This window comes from Aedes aegypti, chromosome 1, assembly GCF_002204515.2.
Source record: "Aedes aegypti strain LVP_AGWG chromosome 1, AaegL5.0 Primary Assembly, whole genome shotgun sequence".
Taxonomy (NCBI): Eukaryota; Metazoa; Arthropoda; class Insecta; order Diptera; family Culicidae; genus Aedes; species Aedes aegypti.
Window position 1 is genome coordinate 201,280,199 of NC_035107.1, and position 19,176 is coordinate 201,299,374.

Here is a 19,176-nt window from a genome sequence, read left to right on the forward strand (position 1 = left end):
TATTTTACATTTTCACAGCGATGGGAATTCAAGCATCCGCAACCATTCTTGCGTACCCGGGAGTTCCTGTGGCAAGAAGGACACACCGCATTCGGTGTAAAGGCTGACGCTGAGCAGGAAGTGCTGGACATTCTTGGTGAGTCATAGTTGAAACTAGAAAAACGCTATAGATTTTTTAATCATTCACAAACTTCAGGGATTAGAAGGTCGACTTTAGAGGCACATTCCCTGATTTTTAGGAGATTTGTGCCATCGCCAATTCAGTGATTGAAAGTGGCGAACATTTCTGCTGAACTGAAACAAAAACAAAGCCGAAAGCTCTCGAGCGTCAGCGCGCTGATTAACTCGCATTTGTCGTGCTCTCGAGTAACCGAAGCTAAATTGATTCATGAATGTGTTCGGAGCTGTTCAGAGTCAATTGTGCTTTTGGGAAAAATGCTGCTCAGCCACCGAGATTTATGGTTTCCAAGAGTTTTACTACAAACTTGTAGTTCACTGTCGATTTGATGGTTTACAATTGATTTGTCTGTTCAAATCATAAGGGGTCATCCAAAAATGACGTCCATCATTAGGGGGAGGGGGTGGGGGGTTCTACGAAAGTGTGACTGTGCATGTAGATATTCGAAAAAGCGTGACAGAGGGGGAGGGGGGTGTCTAGAAATCCCGAGAAACGATGGATGTCATATTTGAATCTTCCCTAATAGATCACACCTTGCTCGCTTATTCGCGAGTAAACGTTCCCGAGCTTGTTGTTACTTCTTTTGGCATGTTCTCTCGAGCAGACGGGTGCAGACCTTCTCACACCTAGCCTGCTCGCTAGTTTGTCATATTTGTTATGCGTTGGTATATTATCTTTTGAATTGTTCGACATTGTGGATGTTGACGTTTTTTTTTAAAACTTCTACCATATCGAGATGAAATGCACAGTAATACTCATATGTCATTTTCAAACAAACTATGTATGGTTCGTCACTACAAGTGTCGGCATTATTCCTGTTTCATATAATTTAAAATATATACATGTAATTTTCAGTTTTCGTCATTAATAAAAACATCTTTTGAATTGTTCGACATTATAGATGTTGACGTATTTTTTAAAGCTTCTACCAAAAACTTCTCGAGACAAAAATACAAAACTAGCTTTAAATATAAGTCGTATATTTCCCCCTTGTCCATGGATCGCATCACCGACCAGAGGTGACTCCCAGATCTTTTCCTCCCTCACTAATAAACACTCTTCCCGTGGTGATTGTGGAGATGCAGAGGTATTCTCGGTCTCTAGAAGCAACAATCATTACACACTAACATTCCTTCCCCATCCCAACTGACTGTAAGGACTTGGCCGGCGCCGTTATTGATCAATAATATTAGATCTGCTAAAATTGCACTTCGAGAGTAAGCGGAAACTCCCATCCCTTATTCATTTGGATCGTAGTGCAATTCTTACCAGTTCCGATCAATCACGGAGTAGAAACCATTGACATGTACAGTCAGTCTATGCTATGCTATGCTATGCTATGCTATGCTATGCTTTGTTATGCGTTGGTATATCTCGTTAGCTCCTTCATGATGCGAACTTTTCCACCACTTATCGCCATAAGCCTATTTTATCGTCTCTCCTGATGGTATAGGGAAAAGTTAAAAAAAAAAACAGTTTTAAAAAGGGATGTGGCCCTTGAATAGGAAAATAGGAACAATTGTTTAGTATTTTGTCTAAAATATCCTACGAGAATTCCTGCAGGAGATCCTATGTAGATTTAATCAATAATTATTCCTGCCATGTCCCTTCTGAAATTCCTGCACGGACTCCGCTAGGACTTGATCCACAAATTCCACCAGGCATTATTCCTGGCAATCCATTGGAAATTCCTGGATCCATAATATTGATTCCTCAATGAATTACTCCAGAGATTCTTTAGCTTCCCAGCTTTTCGTCCGGGGATGGGAGAAGAGATATTCATGTATTTGTTCGTTATTATTTAGCTACATGTGGGATTATAGCTTGACAAACTTCTGCAAAAATCTCTTCTGCAAGGATCTCTCGCATCGTTCCATTGCTAAAACGTGGGGAATCTGGGAATTCCACGGTGTCGCGAGTAATTAACCACCGATCGGAAGCCCAGAAGTGAAGGAAAAAGTATTCCGTACAACACCAAAAATCACAACCGCGTAGTTGGGGCCTTCAACCGAAACCCGAACGCCTTCGTTCGGGATGTGGCTAAGAACCTGCACCTAAGCCGAAGTTTTGTCCAGAAGGCCAAAACAAATGCTGGGCTTCGAACGTTCAATGTACAAAAGGCCCCTTATCACGACGAGAAGCAGAACAAGTCCGCCAAAACCCATGCCAGGATGTTGTACCTCAACATGCTGACAAAAGTTCAATGCTGCATCATGGACGACGAAACATATGTGAAGGCCGACTTCAAACAGATCCCCGGCAACCTGTTTTTCACGGCCAAGGTTAAGTTCAGCGTTCCGGAGCATGTCCGCACTCAGATGTCCAGATTTGCGAAGAAATTCCTGGTTTGGCAAGCCATCTGCAAGTGCGGGAAGCGGAATGCACCTTTCGTGACCCAGGCCACGATGAACGGACATGTGTACATGAAAGAGTGCCTCCAGAAGCGGCTGCTTCCTCTCCTGAAGGCGCACAACGTTCCAACAATCTTCTGGCCGGATTTGGCCTCATGCCACTACTTCAAGGACGTGCTGCGGACAATAAGGTCAATTTCGTGCCGAAAATGTTCAACCCTCCCAACACTCCGGAGCTCCGCCCCATCGAGAAGTACTGGGCGATTATGAAGCAGCATCTTCTGCAGTGATAGTTGGTTACCCTATGAAATCTTAGTATCAATGGAAAAGTTTAAAACAATATATGGCTCCGCAGTCAGATTAGGAGTTTTGTCAGTGAAGAGCATTGTAAATCTAACAGATACAAATTACTTGAAGTTAATAGAAAGCAGCACTGAAAATTGTATGTATAATTAACGCAACATTGGATGTAAATATAACTAAATAAAACCTTTTGCAGTTTAAGCTGATCACCATAAAACCGTTTTACGATCTGCTTTGAAAACCAGTGCTACGATTGAATCACCACCACAACACACCGGTGAAAAAGTTAGCATCTGATGAAATCGCCAAATTTATAAATTTGAACTTTGGAGGAAATTGTTGAACATCGATGAGTGAAGAAAACTTTAAACACACTTAGAAAAAATAATTGAAATTTACGTCATAAATGCACGACATATTGAAGCAAGTAAAATGAGGTAAACTTAAGTCACAAATGACGTAACTTTCCGTCACAATGGACAGAATATTATTCGAATCACAAAAATTTGTAAGTCACGTTGGATGTAATTTTACAAGAATGCCGTGTTTTTAATTTCTAATGCCATCAAATTTACGTTACGTACGTAATATTAGTTTTTTCCTTAGTGTGCAGTATTATGACAAATTTTGTGATAATAAAATTGAAGATATTAAGAGTTCTCTGTCATTTCATGCGCTTGAACATTTATATGAAAATCGTAAAGTTAAACATTTTATATGAAAATCGACTTTCACTACTTTTGTGTAAAATAGTAAGCTCCGCTTTCATCAAAATTAATTTATATACAGTAGTTTCTCGATTTTACCACTACTTGTTTTAATAACGCTTCATTACATCACTCTCGATTTTAGCACGGTTTTGTGTTCGATTTAATCACTCCGCAATAATTAAAGGAAATTTATACATTTTACATTGAAAAGCAATACCAAACAATCAACATTTATTCATTCGGCCCATGTCTTACATGTTTTTCATTTCATTCGCTCCATTTGTGCAGTACAAAGCTCAAACTTTGATGAAAATTAAATGGCAGAAAAATATTCAAAAATACATTTTCAATATATCACGCTTCGGTATATCACGCCAAAATTTTCTGGGTCCGTGATATAATCGAGAAATTACTGTATATATATATTTTCAAAAGACTCTGACACGTTAATGCTTCCAGTGGGCATTTATGCCCTTTGAATGAAGCACCACACTAGATAACGGACTAGCATGCAACGCCCAGTGGCACAGTCGGAAAACATTCCTCACGAAAAGTTTACCGGCCTGAGGCGGGAATCGAACCCACACTCCTTAGCACGATGCGGCTAAATGCCTTGGTGACACTAACCGCACGGCTACGAAGCCCACAAATTGGCTCTGATATGGACCTGTAGCTGAACATTTTGTGTAAAACGTCGAAAGAGTTTTAAATGTATAGCAAAGACAAATTAAAGACCCCATGTCCCTTTCAGTTGCCCAAAATGTTATGGCTTGTAAGGTAATCTAGAATGCCGTGAAAAGCGTACTGCGATATGTCAAAAACTTGGGTACCTTTTGCACTACCGAGGGACCAAATGCAGTACTAGAAGTGGTACCCAATCTGAGCTCGAGTGTATAGTCCAATGTCTAATGCCAATGACTAATGAATATTACTGAAAAAAATGTAACAATTTTCATAAAAAAAAAACAAATTTGTTGAAAATAATAAATTATTACAACAATCTTAAGTATTGATTGAATTTTAAAACTTGAAGTTTTATAAAAAAAAACAGTTTTCATACAATGAATGGCACACACAGAGAAATGATTTTTTAAATCAATAATATTCTGTATTGAAATCAACAGAAAAAAATATCATTTCTCGGCTAATAATATATTTTTTTGAATTCAACAACAAAACCTTGTAGTTTCAAAAAAATATTTTTTTATTTCTAGAATCAGTCGTCAACACGAACAAAAATTATTTTTTGAGTTCATAATAAATATATTTGTTAATACAGTATTTTATGTTGAAACAAAAAAAAACTGTGTTGCTTTAAAAATTTATATATTTTGAACCAAAAAAAAAGTATTTTTAAAAACAAAAAAGTACATTTTTGATTCAATATTTAATTTTTTATTTATGTAGGATGTATTTTCATTATTTTCTATTTCATTTGAAATGATCATAAATAAAAAGACTATTTTCTCTCCATTTGGATTTTATTTACATCTGATTTAGAAATAATCACCACATGAGTTCTTGCCTTCCTATGAACTCTGATCAATAACATTACTCTAGCCATTTCTGCATTTTGTAGACGCAGTCAGCAAGTAATTTGCAGTGCACCGTTCACGAGTGATGGATTCAGAATTACTTTCTCTTACCACTGGTGATGCGGTTGAATAACAATCTGTGGAAATCTTATGATACATAGAAAAATACAATTATTATTCCTTTTGTTAAAACATTTCATCCGTTTATTTATACCTGGTGAAATTCTCTAAACATTCAATTTATGCATGCAATTCGTCCGGTCAACCAGAAATGGCGGCGGTATCAAATCTTCAATTTCCTTCCGTTCCAGGATTTTCAGAATTTCAAGATAGTATTGATTTTCTAGAGAGAAACAATCGAACAATGCGTATAAGTTGGTATATCAGATAGTTACATGGAAACAAGACAATTTCTTACCCAGAAGACGATTGATAATTTTTTTCAGAGAGTCCAAAACTCAGCAAAAAATTCACCGTCACTAACTTTCTCAACTTCCATAACCAAAACTTCTTCTGTTGAATCCATTTTGAGTTTTGTTTGAAATCATGGAAATGGCGTCTGACAAGCCGTGCGTACATAATAGCGAAAACAAAACATACACACTCTCATATGATAAATATGTATGTGTGAAACCAAAAAACTTTTTTTGAAAACGAAACAGATTATGCCAACAATCAAAAAAATATTTTATTGAATCTACGCAACTTATGTTCCCATCAGTTTGGTGTAAAAACAACAATTAACATTTTTGGATCAAAAAAATTTATTATTTGTATTCAACAAAAATAATTGTAATTTTTAAAAAATATTTCAATAATATTTATTTTTGAAACAAAAATGTCTGTTTTCTCTGCGTGCATGCATTTCAAACTTATTGTTTTACTGTCCACATCTCATAAATAAATCAATATTTTTGCAACATTATTTTCTAAAACAATATGATGGTGTTTGCCTATCCATACTCGGAGACGAACCAGCCAACGGCTGAAAGTCTCGATTATAAAGATAATGATAAAAAAAAAATATGCATGTATTACATGAAAAAATACAGTATTGACGATCTAATCTTAGTAATGGCAATCTTTTCGCTCTCGATAACATCCCTAATAAAATATAGCGTGAACTTAGATGAGAGAGAATTTCGAAATTTAAATAGCAATTTAATGTTTTCTATGATTCCAATTAACAATGTAAAATTGCTGTGTACGTTTTTCTTCTTAAGTTATCATTAATAACTTAATTTTGCATCTCCTATTGTATGCAAAGATCATATAGAATTGTGTTAAGTATAGTTGCAAACTAGGTCTCCTCTCTGCTTGTAGTGACACTGCCATTTATTAAATTGCACGATTTTCTACAAAAAAAATATATGGAAATGTTGATGACAAATACATTTTGAGTGATATTGTTGAATACGATTTTCTCGATGTAAAACTCGAATTATTGGATTTTTCTTCAACGGGTTTTGCTCAATGGTAGATACAGCTAATGCTCGATAACTGGGTGCTATTTAACTGGGCTGCTTTTTAACTGGGTGCTCGCTAACTGGGCTGTAGCCCAGTTAAAAAACAGTTAAACGTCAAAAACTTTCACCATCCCGTAACTGACGAGGGGCGTGCAAATGCAAAATAAAGTTTCGGCATTATTTTTTTAATTGTAAATTTGTCTTTTTTCATTTAGATTTTAATTTTTTTTTTTCAATTCAATGTGCAATATGTCAAAATGAGAAATAAATCACAAATAGTTATTATTGTTTTGTTCTTAACTGGTTTATTGATATTCATACAAAATTCATGTGTGTACTTTAGAAAATTCATTTAAAAAAAATCGCTGCACTGGATCTACAAAGCTCGCTTGCGCCATTCGTTTTCGATCAGCTTTGTTCTCAATGACCTCAAGCGGCTTACATCGGCAGCATCATTTTGCACGAAGTGAAGTAAGTAGTCCAACGAATGAATGGCTTTCGTGAATTCCGGTTCCTGTTGATGATCTCCCCCACTTACGGATGATGCATCAAGTGAAGTATTTTCCATTGATTCATCCGGAATGACACGAACACGACGCGATTCCAAAACCGAATGACGCCAACCAAAACTTTGCATCTAAGTCCCCCTCGATTTTTATTTGAATGTGTGTGTGCGTTGGAATGGCAGTCCAGTTATCGAGCACTGCTCGCTAACTGGAAGGTTCTCTCAGCCCAGTTATCGAGCATAAGCTGTACTTTAAGATAAGGCGAAAATATTCACTTTAAGTACCATTAAAAACTAGTTTTTGATCATGGATGTTTACACATTTTTTTTTTATAATGAAACAGAGTTTTTTTCGGCGCGGATTGGTGTTTATAGGCGCGGATCGAATTTCTGAAGTCGCGATTTTCGCGGATACGATTTCGTTTTTTAACAGCCCTGCACTCGGCTTCTGGTAGAATTCTTGAAATTTTTTTTGAAGAAATCACTGTCCCTGGAGTTATTTCTGGATGTGTCCTTGGAATTTCCTGGTTGAATTTTTTAAGGTATGCTGATCAAGAGACTTGGGGTAATGCCTTGGGAAAACCGTGGAATAATCACTGGATGAATTCCTAGCGAAATCTTCGTTCGTCTGATACATGAAAAAACTTAAGCAAATGATGAAATCCCGGGGATAATGAAAAAAAAAAATGCTTAGAGAAATGTCACGAGGAATCGTTAAAGAATTCCTTAGAAGTAATTCCTGATTCTGGTTTGGTTTCTTTTCTAGGCATGAAATCTCTAAAGCTCTTAATTTATAACTCAATCGTTATCTTCTCTGTGTTTGCTGAAAGTAGCAAAAACTAGGCACTCGAGATTACTTGGATAGAAATTTCACTTCGGGAAGTAGGCTCACTTGGGCTGTACCATTTTGCACGTATCAGCAAATTTTGATCATTGATGTCTTTCAATTTTAAAGATTAATCTAAGCTAGAACTGTAGCCAATACTCAAACAAGACAGAATCAAGCTTTTTGGAATTTTCATGCGAATACCAAACTGAATTTTACATCTTGAATTCATTTGCAGATCTCTACGCCAAGGTCTACACCGACCTGCTCGCCATTCCGGTCGTGAAGGGACGCAAAACCGAGAAGGAGAAATTCGCCGGCGGTGACTACACGACCACGGTGGAAGCGTTCATTTCCGCGTCAGGCCGAGCGATTCAGGGTGCCACCAGCCACTTCTTGGGTCAAAACTTCTCCAAGATGTTCGACATCGTGTTTGAGCATCCGGAAACGAAGGAAAAGGAGTACGTTTATCAGAATTCATGGGGCATCACGACGCGTACTATCGGTGTCATGATCATGGTACATGCCGATAATCAAGGACTTGTTTTGCCGCCACGTGTTGCCTGCATCCAGGCAATCATTGTACCCTGTGGAATCACTGCCAACACCACCGATGACGAAAGGAAATCTCTCTACGAAAGCTGCAAGGAGCTCGAAGAAGAATTGGTGAAAGCTGGAGTTCGTTGCGAAGGAGATTACCGGGACAACTATTCTCCTGGATGGAAGTACAACCACTGGGAGTTGAAGGGAGTCCCAATCCGCATTGAGCTGGGCTTCAAGGATTTGAAGAATAAGCAGTTTGTGGCCGTCCGTCGTGACACCGGCGAAAAGATAACGGTCAAGAGAGAACAAGCAGCGAAGGATATTCCAGCCCTGATGGAAACTATTCACGAAAACATGTTTAAGAAGGCCGACAAAGATCTTCACGATCATCTGAAGGTCACCAAGAAGTGGGACGAGTTTATCCAGTTCCTGGATACCAAGAATATCATCATGGCTCCGTTCTGCGGTGAATCGCCGTGCGAAGACAAGATCAAGGCCGAAAGCGCCCGTGACGATGCGGAAGCCGAACCCGGTGCACCGGCTATGGGAGCCAAGACGTTGTGTATTCCGTTCGAACAGCCGGCCAAGATTACGAAGGACGACAAGTGTGTACATCCAGCGTGTGACAGAAGTGCGAAGTTTTACACACTTTTCGGCAGAAGCTATTGAGGGAATTTCGAAAGGAAAGGAGAGTGACAATACGCAGGCTAGCTTCGGGATAATAATTTATTTAATCTCGGCGTTAATTTTGAAACTGTTTTTTTTTGCATTGAACTTAAATATCCTCTAGTTGTGTCAAGCTAATGCTTGTATCTTACTATAAAACGTAACCTCGTGAAAGTGAACTTCGAACTATTGGAACATGTTTGGTTTGATCCGAAACATCCTTGAAATGTGAAACTCAATATATTATAAGGGAATCTGTTGGTCAACTCTAATAAAAGCTCTCTAAGCTAGTTTATAAAATTTGGGTTCCATTTCTATACAATTATTTTCTTGCAAAGTTTGCTTTACTACAACTATTTGTTTGCGTCGGTTGATTTGTTGGAGTTTGATTGCAAGTTAAATATGTACTTTGTTTCCTATTTATTCACAATGTTATTCGCCACTTTTGCAAGTAGCGTACTCTTTACAATTTGTACCCGTTCAATCATTCTTGGTTCCATCCGCCACCGTTGTCGATTTCCCCTCGCCAAGATCCTTCATCTCGCCATGATGGTTGATATCCACCGGAACTAAATCCGGAACCGGAGCGATGTTCGTAGCCGGTTCGTCGACGGCATGTTGGACATCGTGTATCATGACATCCTCACTGTCGTGGTTTTGCGATGCTGTAGCAGATGCCGCTTCGGTTGTGTTTGGTTCTGCAACCGGAAAATGCTTGTGCTGCGCCGCATCCAGTTTAGCGTGTTCTCTTTTGATCATTTCTCGCAATTCATCCTGGAATAAAAACGAACATGATTTATCTGGTCAATCAATGTATAACTAGGCATATTAAATTCAGCAGGAAGAGTGCCTGTGGGGTGCACACTTTTAGCTTCGTGAAAGCCGAGATGTGCAGGAATAAGTAGGGGAGCATCTTGACAGACGAACGTACGATGTTCGAAAGGTGGGCGCAACACTTCGATGAACACCTGAATGGTACTGAGAACACGAGCAATGAGGGTTAAGGCAACGGACGAAATGTCAATGTCAGTATTGGGAACGATGACAACCAACCAGCCCCTAGTTTGAGAGAGTTGAAAGATGCCATCCATCAGTTCAAGGATAATAAAACTGCTAGTATGGACGAAATCAGAGCTAAACTCGTGATGATGGGTCCGGAGAGGCTGACCATTTGTCTGCATCGGCTGATAGGTACAATCTGGGAAACAGAAAACTTATAAAGGGGTAATGTGGACAAGTTTAACGTGAGCGGTTACCATTTTGAATGCGGCCTACAAAATGTTATCCTAAATCATTTTCCGACGTCTGTCATTCATCGTAAACGAAATTCGTGGGAAGTTATCAAGCCGGCTTCGTTGACGGCTGATCGATAACGGATCAGATCTTCATTGTACGTCAAATCATACAGAAATGTAGTGAAAACTAGTTCCCTACTTATCAAATATTCATGTATTTCAAATCCGCTTCCGATAGTGTCGACCGCATTAAGCTATGGAAAGTCATGGACAAGAACAGCTTTCTCCTTCGAGGAGATCAATGAGTTAGTCTACCTTGGATCCTAGCTGATGGTTGATAACAACGTTGGCTTTGAATTACGGAGGCGCATCATCTTGGGAAGTCGTGCTAGTTATGAGCTCCACGAGAAGCTGCACTCAAAAAAGATTCACTTTCGCACCAAATGTACCATGTAAAAAACGCTTACAAGGCCGGTAGTCCTCTACTGGCAAGAAACGTGGACTATGCACGAGGAGGACGTGCAAGCTTTTGGAGTTTCGAACACCGGGTGCGTAGGACCTTGTACGAGCTCGACTAACTCTACAACAAACCCATTGAACCCAGTACTCAGTAGGTGACGAAAGCTGGACGGATATGTTTCATATCAAACTACTTAAACACAAAGAATGATTAAAAAATTGAAGATAATCAAATTATCACGTATGGCCAAATAGGGAACCGTTATGTCCTAAAGTGTATAAAACGCAACAGTCCTCTTCTAGATATGAAACGAAACCTTGATTCTCTTAAGCTGAAGATGCATCGAAGCAATACTTCAAATTTTCAAGAGCACAAATCTAGAAAACCAGACAGCGATTTGAGCTTAAAACTTAATCGATTGGTCGTCACACGCTGGTGGTGACCAATCGATTAAGTATTCATTCCAAACTGCTATCTGGTTCTCTAGATTTGTACTCTTGAAAATATGAGGTTTTGCTTCGATGTATGTTCATCTTAACGGAGTTAATAATCAGCTACCTAAATTCAACTAATTTAAAAATACTAATTACATTTTTTTTCCTCACTTGAATTGAAGTTTATTACTTTACAAGTGCAGGTTCTTGGGTTAATAATATAGTTGGCTACTCCCATCTACGACACTTACCCCCATTCCTAGCTTGTCGGCAAGGAAGAAACATCCATCGTCGCAGTCCCCAGTCCAGGCAACATCCCGCCTATTTCCGGGCAGATCGAAACACAGTCCCTCGCCGAACATCATCGAACGCAGGAATCCGAATCCTCCGCCACCGACCTTGTCACGGTTTATCAGAAGCCGTACGCAATCGTCGTTCACGTATTCCACCAGAGACGCAAACGGCTGCACAGTCAGCGAGGTTCCCATGATAATCAACAGGTCACACTCTGCGAAATCCTTGTGCGGCAGAACATGGAACCGTTCCGGCAGACCTTCTCCAAAGAAAACTATGTCCGGCTTGATGACACCACCGCATGCACAGGTCGGTATCTCGTCGGCAAAAATTTTCTCTGTAGCGAAATGAAAAGCTAGTCATGAGAAATCGATCAAACAAAATCGAGCGATTACCAACCTTTGACAAAGTCCACGGAATAAGCAGCTCGGCACTGCAAACAATGATTGGTGAAGAAGGTTCCGTGAGCTTCCACGATCTTCTCTTCGTTGATTTCAGCTATGCGCTCCAAGGTATCAATATTTTGCGTATAATGTCGAATGAGCAATCCTTTCTGCTCCAGCAGTTTAACAAAATAGTGCGAAGGAGTTGGTTTAAAAGTACCCGGATAAAGTTCCTTAGCTAGCTGGAAGAATGGTTTGGGGTTTTGATAGAAATATTCCAGCTCGAATATTGCTTGTGGATACGGAAGGTTGTATTTCAACAGATTATTATACAATCCGGTGTCTGGCGATCGAAAATCTGGTATTCCGGCAGCTAAAACATATCGATATAAAATTAAAACTCATTGTCATATGCTCATATGGAAAATTGAAAAGAAAAATTAACGAAATGTGTGTAAAATATCCGAGGTTTTATCTTTGAATTCGAGAAGAATTTTGAAAGGAATCTCAGCAATATACCTAATCCTATAGAATTTTATATAAGAACACCAAAAGAATCTTCCCAAAATTTCTCAAAAACAATATAACAATATAAATCTTTGGAGGAACTTCAAAAAATCTGAAAAAGTATACCAAAATGCCTTAAGAAAGTGTACCTACTATAAGTTCTAGGGAGCTCTCCGTTAAAGTTTTCATTGAGCACTCTTTGGATAACTCCGGGACAAATCCTTGCTAAATCTCTTTCGAACTTCAAGAATAATCTTTACACCATAAAGCAGCGGTGCAGCAGAGTGCTCTGCGAAGCCTTGTCAGGTGATCCACGATAGTTTTGAAAATGTATACCAATGGTTCGAAAACTTTTGCTTTAAAATACGTTTTTTAAACTATTGGATTTGACTATTTTTATAACGCAGTTGACAGTCACCATTAGTAGACTACGGACGTGTGCGATTTTTATTCCCGCGATGTCAAAGGACTTTCTATAATGGCGAACGCTCGCAGAATTATTCTCGTCGTAGATTTTAGCGTTCTCCCAGTGCGGCCGGAGGTTGCCAACATCGAGAAAATTTTATGCGAGACAATAAAACTTGTACTGAAGGACGTCGCATCAATGCAGTTTCATACAATACGGAACTGTATTTTGATTGAACTAAATAGTGTCGAATTAGCTAAACTGTATCAGAACGGTAATAATTTAAATCATGTCATAGTTACCCAGGGAAGCCTCAAAATTATCTTGATCATGCTTCGATCACTGCTCGGTTTCGCGATCTTCCATCAGACATGCCTCAAAACAACTGTGAAAAAGTTATGGAGGAACTATACGGTGTGGTACTTCCGATTGGGATATAGCGTTGGAAACATTATTTTCCATGAATCCCGAATGGCGTTCGTTTGCTGAGGATGCACCAAACCTTGATGAGGAATTCCACTTAGAATTCGCACGAAGAATTACGACAAAACTCAAATTCTGAGGGGTCTATGTCTGAACAGTCATCGATATGGAAATGGCTATGCTAATTTCTTCTAAGATTTTAGCCAGAATCTGTAGTGGTTTCCTCTAGTTATTCTACTTTGAAGCTTTTCCAGGAATCCATGGGGAATACCTCAAGTGATTTCTGCAGTAATTTTCCAGAGCTTACTACAATGCTGCTTCCAAGAATTACTCTAGAGATTGCTATAACAATTTCTTCAAAGATTCCTTCAGGAATTCTTCTAGAAGTTAGTTTTCAGGATTCCATCATGCATTATTCAGGAATCATATCACAAAACTTCCAAGGGTATTATAATGCTTTCTTCAAGTATTCCACCAAAAAATCATCCAAAGATTTATTTAGGGGAATCCCTGCAGCGTAACTTCAAGAATTTCTAAACAGATTTAATAAGGATTCTTTTCTTGCGATTCCACCAGGAATTCCTCTAAAAATTCTTAAAGGGATTTTTCAATGAATCTCTCCTGAGAACAGGAATTCCATCAAAAATTCCACCAGGAATTGCTCCCATCAAAAATCTTCTAGTGATTTCCCTGCGAATACCGCCAGAAACTCCTTCAGCGATTGATCCAACCATTCTTGCAAGGATTGCTTCCGGTAGTCCTACACGATTTTCGCTAGAAATTCCTTCAATAATTCCTACAGAAATACCTGTTCAGATTTACTCTAGGAACTCTTACAGTGATTCTACTCTGTATTTCTCTAAGGATTCTTCAAGGACTTCCTCTGGGGATTTCACCAGGAGACTTTCAGGGATTCCACAACAATTACTGCAAAAGAATTAAAAAAAAAAATCTACGCGGAATTCACCCAGGAATTCCTTTAGAGATTCCGTTTGCAATTTTTTGAGAGGTTCCCCAAGCCTATTCTCAGAGGATTCTTCAAAAAATTATTTTTTAAATTCTTCCAGTGTTTCTTCAAAGATTCTTCCTTGTATCCCTGAAGAAACCCTACGAGGCATTCGACCTGGGATTTTGGATTCATGATTTTTACACGAAATTTTCAAAAAAATCCTTCCAGGGATTCAACCTGAAGACATTCAGAGAAATGCTTTGTTTAATCCTCTGCATTATGGGATGACTGTTTTAGAAGAATCTCTAGATGATTTTTTGAATTCTTTGTAAACACACTAGAAAAATATTGGTGGAGTTTCTGGAAGAATTTCTAATGGAATTCCTATGAGAATTTCAGCTGGAATTCTTGAGGGTTTTCGTGTTGGAAATCATGGAGTATTATCTGGGTGAATTCCAGATGCAATCCATGAAGGAACCTGTGGTGGAATCCTTAGAGGAATCCCTGGAGGATTTTTAGTTGGAATCCCTACAGGATTGTTAGTTGGAATCCTTTGAGGAAATCCTAGCAGAATCTTCGAAGGAATTCCTTGAGGAATTATCAGAAGAATCCCTAACGGAATTCCTTTTTTTAATCGCAGGAGGAACTCGTCATAGAGTCACTCACATTACTTGTGAAATCCTTATAAGAAATATTTGGTAAAATTACTGGAGGAATTCCGCGAGAAATTCCTTGAGAAATTCCGGAAGGAATCTCTTTAGTAATTCCGCTAATCAAATCCTTACGAGAAATTTCTGATAACCCTTGGAGATATTAATTCCTTAAAGAATTTCGGGAGGCATCCCTTGATTAATTCCAGGAGTACCCTTTTGAAGAATTCCTATAGGAATCCCTAGAAAAACCCCTGGAAGGAAATTCTGGTAGAATTTCCCTTAATAAATTTCGGAAGGAATCCGTAGTAAATAGCCTGATAAAACCCAGAAAACCCCTAGAGGAATTTCTGAAGGAACTTTAAGAAGAATTTCTGATAGAATCCCTGCCAAAACTTCTGATGGAACTCCAGTGTTCATGATGGAGCCCCATGAGGATTTTATAATGAAATCTTATAAGTATTTCAAAAGGAATCCCTAGAGAAACTTCTGATGGAATCCCTGGAAGAATCCCTAGAGAAACTCTTGATAGAATTCGAGTAGGAATTACAGGTAAAATATCAGAAGGAATTCTTACAGAAACTTTTGATATTCTTAACGGAACTCCTGATGAAATCATTGGAAGAACTCCTGATAAAATCCCTTGGAAGACTTTTAATGGAATCCATAGAAGAACTCCTGATGTAATGCCTGGAATAACTCCTAATGGAATCTCTAAAGGAAATAATGGCGGGATCCTTATAGGAACTCCTGATGAAATACCTAAAAGATTTCCTGATAATATGCCTGGCAAATTTTTTTAAAAAATCCCAAGAAGAATCCCTGATATAATCTCTAGATAAATTCCAGGTGCAATCTCCGAAGGAACTCACTAGGATCTTAAGCGAAACTTCTGAAAAAAAAACCCTGTAGGAATTTCTGAAGGAACTCCTGATAAACTCCCTTAAGGAACTCCTGATGTAATCCCCAGAATAACTCCTGATGTAAACCCTAGAAGAATTGGTGATGTAATTTCTGGAGGAACTTCTAGAAGAATCTCTATAGGAACTCCTGTTGAAATTTCTGAAGAAATTACTGATGAGATTCCTAAAGGAATTTCTGATGGAATCCCTGGAACTCCTCATGCAATTTCTAAAAGAAATCCTGCTATAATCTCTAGAAGAATTTCAGGTGGCATCTCTGAAGAAACTTCTGATGGAATCTCTAGAAAAACTCCTGATCGAATCCCTATAGGAGCTGCTGCAGAAATCTCTGGATGAATTCCTGATAAGATTCCTGATAGAACTCCTAATACAATCCAAAGAGTAACACCTTATGATATCCCTAGAAGAAACCCTGATGAAATTTCTAGAGGAACTCCTGATATATTCTCTGGAGGAATCTTTGGAAGAATCCCAGGTGAAATATATGAAGGTCATTCATGAAATCCCCAGAAAAACTCTGATGGAAATCCTAGAAGTACTCTTGATAGAATCCATATAGGAACTCCTGATGGAAACATTTGAGGAATTTCTGATAAATTCCCTAGAATAGTTTCTGCTGAAATTGCTATAGGAATTCCTGATGAAATCCTAGAGAAATTCCTAATAGAACTCCTGATAGAATCCTTAGAGCTTTGGAGGAACTCCTGATATAATCTCTGGATGAATTCCAGGTGAAATCTCTGAAGGAACTTGGAGGAACTTCAGATGAATTCCGTAGAGCATGTTGGAATTCCTAGAGCAGTTCCTGATGCAATGTTTGGAGGAAATCCTTAAGATATTCTCGAAGGAACTCCTGATGAAATCATTGGAGGAAATCGCGATGAATTCCCTAGAAGAACTATTGGTGGAATTCCTATAGGAACTTCTGATAAAATCCCTGGAAAAATCATTGCTAGGATTCCTGATGGAACTCCTGATAGAATTCTTAGGGGAACTCCTTATGATATCTCTAAAAGAAATCCTGATGAAATTCCTCGAGGAGCTCTTGAAATAATCTCTAAAGGAATATCTGATAGGATCTCTTTAGGAATTCCAGGTGAAATCTCAGAAGGAGCTCCTGATGGAATCCCTAGAAGAACATCTGATGAAATCCTAGAGAAACTTCCGATAGAATCCATAGAGGAAAAATTCGATGGAATCCCTAGAGAAACCCTGATGGAACTCTTGATGTAATCCTTCGTGGAACTTTAACAGTACTCCTTGTTGAGATGGCAACCACTGCCCGGTTTGCCCCCACTGTGTGCTACGGCACTGCTATGGACAACTGTCATTTTCCTATCTCATTCTGTAAACAACATCAACGATAATAAAACGTGTTTTTCGTTTTCCTTAAAGTAAAAGTTAGTTTTCCATTTTCATTCGATTTTCCTCTGTGTCCATCCGAAACCTCATTACTCCTGATGGAATCCCTGGAAGAACTTTTAAGAAATCCCCCCTAAATGAATTCATGGTGAAATTCCTGATTGATTCCTTGTAGGAATTCCTGGTACAATCCCTGGAGAAATTCCGTATTATGGAATCACCGATAGAACTGTTGGTGTATTTGCTAAAGAAATAATATTGTGAGAAAACGCTAGTCGAATATGTAGAAAAAAAAACCTCAACAGCGCACATTTGCTAGATCACCATGTCGTCGACGCTGTGTAAATTCACGCATTTTGACTTGCCACCCATCTGCATTCGCAGTTCATAACCCAATCGGGGATTTTCCAAGGCGTTATATGGACTTGTTACTCATCCAACAAATTAAAACAAAGTGCGTCCATCCAACAAATTAAAACAAAGTGTAATCCACTTTGCTTACTTACTGTGAAAGAAAAAGGAGTTGATGTTGATGTGAGGGTTGATGCTGCCCTCCATAGTTTAACGTTCCCTGCGTGAAATTCGTGAAGGAGCATTTGTGGTCGCTTACCCTCCTCCTCTGATGGAAATCCTGGCTACTTCCACGATTCTTAATTATTCCGTAAAAATAATGTTGATCATTTTAAAGTTTCTCATGATAATCTTTCAAGAAGATTTCGATGAAAAATTCACAGAAATTCAACAATAAACCTCAGCAAGGTTTTGCCTCAGGGGCGCAAAAAAGTTGCCACTCAAGGGCGCCTGGAACCTGCGCTATGGCCCTGTATATGCTGTATGCACTCATGGGTAGACTTACCAGAAGGATATTTAAGTAAGAAGGACATTTTGCATTACTGGTTTTGAAAAAGGGGGACATTCCAAATTGTTTTTTCAATAGTTCAATGAAAGACCGTTAGGTCACTTATTAAAAGTTTTGACCTAACAGGCTTACGTTGAATGAATGAATAAATTACAAATTACAAGTTTGATGAGACCAATGAACGCATAAATTTATTCCAACCACTATTGAGCTAATCGTACCAATTCGGTTTAGCTAGCGTTCGTCGAAAATCGGTGGATCACTAATGCTACCATGGGAAAGAGAGTGTTAAGTTCACTTTTACTTGCTATCATGAAGTAGGTACTTACATGTTGAAATTCCGGCTCCAACCATAGTGACGATTTTCTTGAAGCCCCCATTCTTCCAGTGTTTTAAAACCCCATCAATATCGACCGTTTCCAGCACCCTCTTTCTCGGAACTCCATCCTTGTCGTCGTAGTTGGAATCGGTAGTGTAGAATCCCAGCTTGTCCGAGAGATACTGTCTTATCCGTTCGATGCTGATGTTATCCGAGTGGAAGCCCCCACTGTGGTAATGCTCTTCATCTTCGCTGTCGTCAAACTGGGAGAAATCCGGAGCTTGCTGCACCAGTGGGCTGTGATTGCTTTCCCTGCCGGAACCTGCTGTATCAAGCTCCAAAGGTGATGCCTTTGGGACACTGTTACTCGTCACACTACCGCCAGCTTCTTCTCCGTCGACCAGGGGTTTGTTATCTGGCTTCGCTCCTTGCGCTCCTCCGCCAAGCAAATCCGGCAGCGTATTTTCGGCGGACATTGTGATGTTGTACAACAGTCCACGGGCAGACGGGAGAAGCCTGGACGAGAGATGCTTGAAGACGCTGGAAAGTTTTTTGTACAGCTTGAATTGCGATTTTGGGGACTCTGCTCGCTCGCTCTGCGGTGGCGGACGTAAACAAGATGGAAAAGATGCGTGTTGATTTTTTAATGATGATCATGATGACAGATCATCATTTTCGACGAGGGGTAATCGTTGAAATAAAATGATCCGGACAGGGATGCAACAGTTTATTTAATTAAGGCCGCACGGGATGTCATCATAATCACCCTATCCATTTCAAGAAGCAAATCCCAAGAACCACTCCATATATCGATGCGAAAATGTATCACTATGATTTTATATATGTAGTGCACAACCCGATAAATTTTCAGCTTCATCGGTTCACTAAA

At 39.0% G+C, this 19,176-nt stretch overlaps 2 protein-coding genes across 2 annotated transcripts in view; one reads left to right on the top strand and one right to left on the bottom strand.

Moving 5' to 3' along the window:
- The window catches only part of LOC5567071 (bifunctional glutamate/proline--tRNA ligase), a 36,215-nt gene extending 26,953 nt beyond the window's left edge, over positions 1 to 9,262 (top strand). The window contains exons 6-7 of the mRNA XM_021857184.1: positions 19 to 136; positions 8,113 to 9,262. Of these exons, the coding sequence (XP_021712876.1) occupies positions 19 to 136; positions 8,113 to 9,086 (1,092 nt within the window). The 3' untranslated portion in view covers positions 9,087 to 9,262. The remainder of the gene's footprint in view (positions 1 to 18; positions 137 to 8,112) is intronic.
- Positions 9,170 to 18,923, bottom strand: LOC5567072 (NAD-dependent protein deacetylase Sirt2). The gene is made up of 4 exons (XM_001651417.2): positions 18,298 to 18,923; positions 11,906 to 12,262; positions 11,464 to 11,843; positions 9,170 to 9,857 (listed from the first exon to the last, which is right to left on the bottom strand). Exons 1-4 carry the CDS (start codon positions 18,761 to 18,763, stop codon positions 9,564 to 9,566), a joined length of 1,497 nt encoding a protein of 498 aa, XP_001651467.2. The 5' UTR covers positions 18,764 to 18,923; the 3' UTR covers positions 9,170 to 9,563.
- Between the last annotated feature and the right edge of the window lie 253 nt (positions 18,924 to 19,176).

Coding starts and splice junctions, on each gene's coding strand:
- LOC5567072 (XM_001651417.2), bottom strand. CDS start 18,763: ATGTCCGCCGAAAATACGCTGCCGGATTTGCTTGGCGGAGGAGCGCAA. Junction 12,263..18,297: donor TGGAGCCGGAATTTCAACAT/GTAAGTACCTAC, acceptor GATATGTTTTAG/CTGCCGGAATACCAGATTTT. Junction 11,844..11,905: donor TTCCGTGGACTTTGTCAAAG/GTTGGTAATCGC, acceptor ATTTCGCTACAG/AGAAAATTTTTGCCGACGAG.